Source organism: Microplitis mediator, chromosome 7 (genome assembly GCF_029852145.1).
Source record: "Microplitis mediator isolate UGA2020A chromosome 7, iyMicMedi2.1, whole genome shotgun sequence".
Lineage (NCBI taxonomy): Eukaryota > Metazoa > Arthropoda > Insecta > Hymenoptera > Braconidae > Microplitis > Microplitis mediator.
Window position 1 is genome coordinate 12,863,406 of NC_079975.1, and position 4,341 is coordinate 12,867,746.

The 4,341-nt window shown below is 19.9% G+C and overlaps 1 protein-coding gene across 1 annotated transcript; it reads right to left on the minus strand.

The window, feature by feature from the left end:
- Nucleotides 1–2,749: 2,749 nt before the first annotated feature.
- LOC130671592 (probable serine/threonine-protein kinase clkA) lies at nucleotides 2,750–3,637 on the minus strand (the record flags this gene model as incomplete). Its single annotated transcript, XM_057475572.1, has 1 exon — nucleotides 2,750–3,637. A coding segment is annotated over one exon (888 nt), but the record flags the coding sequence as incomplete, so codon positions are not given.
- Nucleotides 3,638–4,341: the final 704 nt, after the last annotated feature.

A 4,341-nucleotide genomic window follows, 5' to 3' on the forward strand; every position in this document is an offset into this window, starting at 1 on the left:
CATTGAAATCGTCAATTAATTAATTATAAATAGAAATAATTGAATTATATAAAAGAGTGAAAAAAAAATTTTACCTAATTCGATCATTTTTATCATAATACCCTTATCCAAAAAATTAAAGGAACAAGAAAATTTTATAAATTTTTTAGTGATTTTTGGAAGGCCGTATTTTGGTGAAAAATGATCGCATCGAAAAAATAAAAAAAGCAAATTGAAGCTTGAAATCTCTAGTTTGAAGATCTTCCAGCAAAATATTTTTTTGAGCCACGGTTTTTGCGGAATCATAAGAAAAAAGTCGAGACAAAATTTTTCTAAATTTTTTAGTTTTGTTTTTTAGGTCTACGGGGCCGGGAAAAATTTTTTTTAAAAAAACGAATTCATGGCTCGTTTAGGAAATTTATTCAGCTACAATTTGCTTTTTTTTGTTTCTCTGTACGACAATTTACTGCTGAGATATCAGCCTTTAAATGAAAAAGGAGCCTTTTGTCTTTGATTATTGATATCTCAGCAAGTAAAGGTCACACAGTAATTTAAAGGGCAGTTTAATAAACTTAAATAAATTCCCTACAAGCTACATTTTCGATTTTTTCAAAAAAAAATTTTTTTTCATCCTTGATATCCATTTGAAAAACCCACAAAAAATGGCCATTTTCTGGTTTTTTAGTCAACTCATCGCTACTCTGCAAATATTGATAAAAAAAATAATGTTGCCAGGTAATTTTACAGCTTAATGTACCCCTAAAAACCCTGGAAATTTTCAGATTGATCCATTGAACCGTTTGTCCGGTCCGATTGCTCAAAGTTTTGCAAAACAATTAAAGGAACAAGTTTTGTTCCTTAAATTGTGTAATCATTACCAAACTGAAAAAATTAATTTTTTTCGGATTTTCTTTCATTTTTGCGTTAGTTATTCAGTAAATGTAAGGTCAAGAGGAAAAAAAAAAAATTTTTTCAGAAAAACGAAAAAAAAAATAACCCCCCGAATGAAACGTAAAAAAAAAAAAATGTAAAAAAATTCTTGTTTGGTCTCGTTTTTTGGAAAATTTTTTTTTTTCCTCTTGACCTTACATTTACTGAAAAACTAACGCAAAAATGAAAGAAAATCCGAAAAAAATTAATTTTTTCAGTTTGGTAATGATTACACAATTTAAGGAACGAAACTTGTTCCTTTAATTGTTTTGCAAAACTTTGAGCAATCGGACCGGACAAACGGTTCAATGGATCAATCTGAAAATTTCCAGGGTTTTTAGGGGTACATTAAGCTGTAAAATTACCTGGCAACATTATTTTTTTTATCAATATTTGCAGAGTAGCGATGAGTTGACTAAAAAACCAGAAAATGGCCATTTTTTGTGGGTTTTTCAAATGGATATCAAGGATGAAAAAAAATTTTTTTTTGAAAAAATCGAAAATGTAGCTTGTAGGGAATTTATTTAAGTTTATTAAAATGCCCTTTAAATTACTGTGTGACCATTACTTGCTGAGATATCAATAATCAAAGACAAAAGGCTCCTTTTTCATTTAAAGGCTGATATCTCAGCAGTAAATTGTCGTACAGAGAAACAAAAAAAAGCAAATTGTAGCTGAATAAATTTCCTAAACGAGCCATGAATTCGTTTTTTTGAAAAAATTTTTCCCGGCCCCGTAGACCTAAAAAACAAAACTAAAAAATTTAGAAAAATTTTGTCTCGACTTTTTTCTTATGATTCCGCAAAAACCGTGGCTCAAAAAAATATTTTGCTGGAAGATCTTCAAACTAGAGATTTCAAGCTTCAATTTGCTTTTTTTGTTTTTTCGATGCGATCATTTTTCACCAAAATACGGCCTTCCAAAAATCACTAAAAAATTTATAAAATTTTCTTGTTCCTTTAATTTTTTGGATAAGTGTATTTATTTTATTCTAGTTCCTGTGCCAACTGTTAACGGAATGCAAACACTGTCACCACAAGCGTTACCTACGGCGAAATCTCTTCGCTTTTTCAATGATTTAATGGACTCCATGAACGGCTCTTCTAAGCAGCAAAAGGAAAAAAATTCCGTTCCTTAACATCAGCCTGTAACTGATAAAAGCCCACATACTGCTTTTTAGAAAGCAAGTTCAATAATATTGCGTAAGATGCGATTCGTTGATTTACGAACTCGTATAAAAAAAGTTTTAGTCCCGACACTTGATGATTGGCTATTAAACGCAAAGGCTTTTCCAAAACTGTTAGAATGATTAAAAAAATGGATTTCGACAATTTTCTCCACGCGCTATTAATCAGGATCGCCTGGAAAATTTGTTTGGACGTTTGCGACAAAGGAGTCGGAATCTGAAGCCTTCTTGTTATCAATTATTATTATTATTATTATTATTATTATTATTATTATTATTATTATTATTATTATTATTATTATTATTATTATTATTATTATTATTATTATTATTATTATTATTATTATTATTATTATTATTATTATTATTATTATTATTATTATTATTATTATTATTATTATTATTATTATTATTATTATTATTATTATTATTATTATTATTATTATTATTATTATTATTATTATTATTATTATTATTATTATTATTATTATTATTATTATTATTATTATTATTATTATTATTATTATTATTATTATTATTATTATTATTATTATTATTATTATTATTATTATTATTATTATTATTATTATTATTATTATTATTATTATTATTATTATTATTATTATTATTATTATTATTATTATTATTATTATTATTATTATTATTATTATTATTATTATTATTATTATTATTATTATTATTATTATTATTATTATTATTATTATTATTATTATTATTATTATTATTATTATTATTATTATTATTATTATTATTATTATTATTATTATTATTATTATTATTATTATTATTATTATTATTATTATTATTATTATTATTATTATTATTATTATTATTATTATTATTATTATTATTATTATTATTATTATTATTATTATTATTATTATTATTATTATTATTATTATTATTATTATTATTATTATTATTATTATTATTATTATTATTATTATTATTATTATTATTATTATTATTATTATTATTATTATTATTATTATTATTATTATTATTATTATTATTATTATTATTATTATTATTATTATTATTATTATTATTATTATTATTATTATTATTATTATTATTATTATTATTATTATTATTATTATTATTATTATTATTATTATTATTATTATTATTATTATTATTATTATTATTATTATTATTATTATTATTATTATTATTATTATTATTATTATTATTATTATTATTATTATTATTATTATTATTATTATTATTATTATTATTATTATTATTATTATTATTATTATTATTATTATTATTATTATTATTATTATTATTATTATTATTATTATTATTATTATTATTATTATTATTATTATTATTATTATTATTATTATTATTATTATTATTATTATTATTATTATTATTATTATTATTATTATTATTATTATTATTATTATTATTATTATTATTATTATTATTATTATTATTATTATTATTATTATTATTATTATTATTATTATTATTATTATTATTATTATTATTATTATTATTATTATTATTATTATTATTATTATTATTATTATTATTATTATTATTATTATTATTATTATTATTATTATTATTATTATTATTATTATTATTATTATTATTATTATTATTATTATTATTATTATTATTATTATTATTATTATTATTATTATTATTATTATTATTATTATTATTATTATTATTATTATTATTATTATTATTATTATTATTATTATTATTATTATTATTATTATTATTATTATTATTATTATTATTATTATTATTATTATTATTATTATTATTATTATTATTATTATTATTATTATTATTATTATTATTACACTCTTACGGACATGCGTTGACGTGACAATTAGTCATGTGATCATGACACTATGATTTGTGTAGTTTCACACGGCTACGAGACGGGGAAAACCGGGAACCACACGGCTCAAGACGAAGAAGACAACTCACATTGTCTCAATACATGTATTTTACATATATTTATATGAAATTATCAACGAATGTTATTTTTGAACTCAAGTCAACCAATTACGATAGGCTATGACAAATTTCCTTGAAAAATTAACCATGAGGATACAAACAATACCTAGATTTTAGAATAAATCTACCTAAAAACCATAGTGGCCACTTCGGGTCCTACTATGTACGGGACCAACTTCGGGTCCAATTAAGTTAGAACTGAGAATTTACACCAAGCTACCTCACGTTCTGAAAAATCA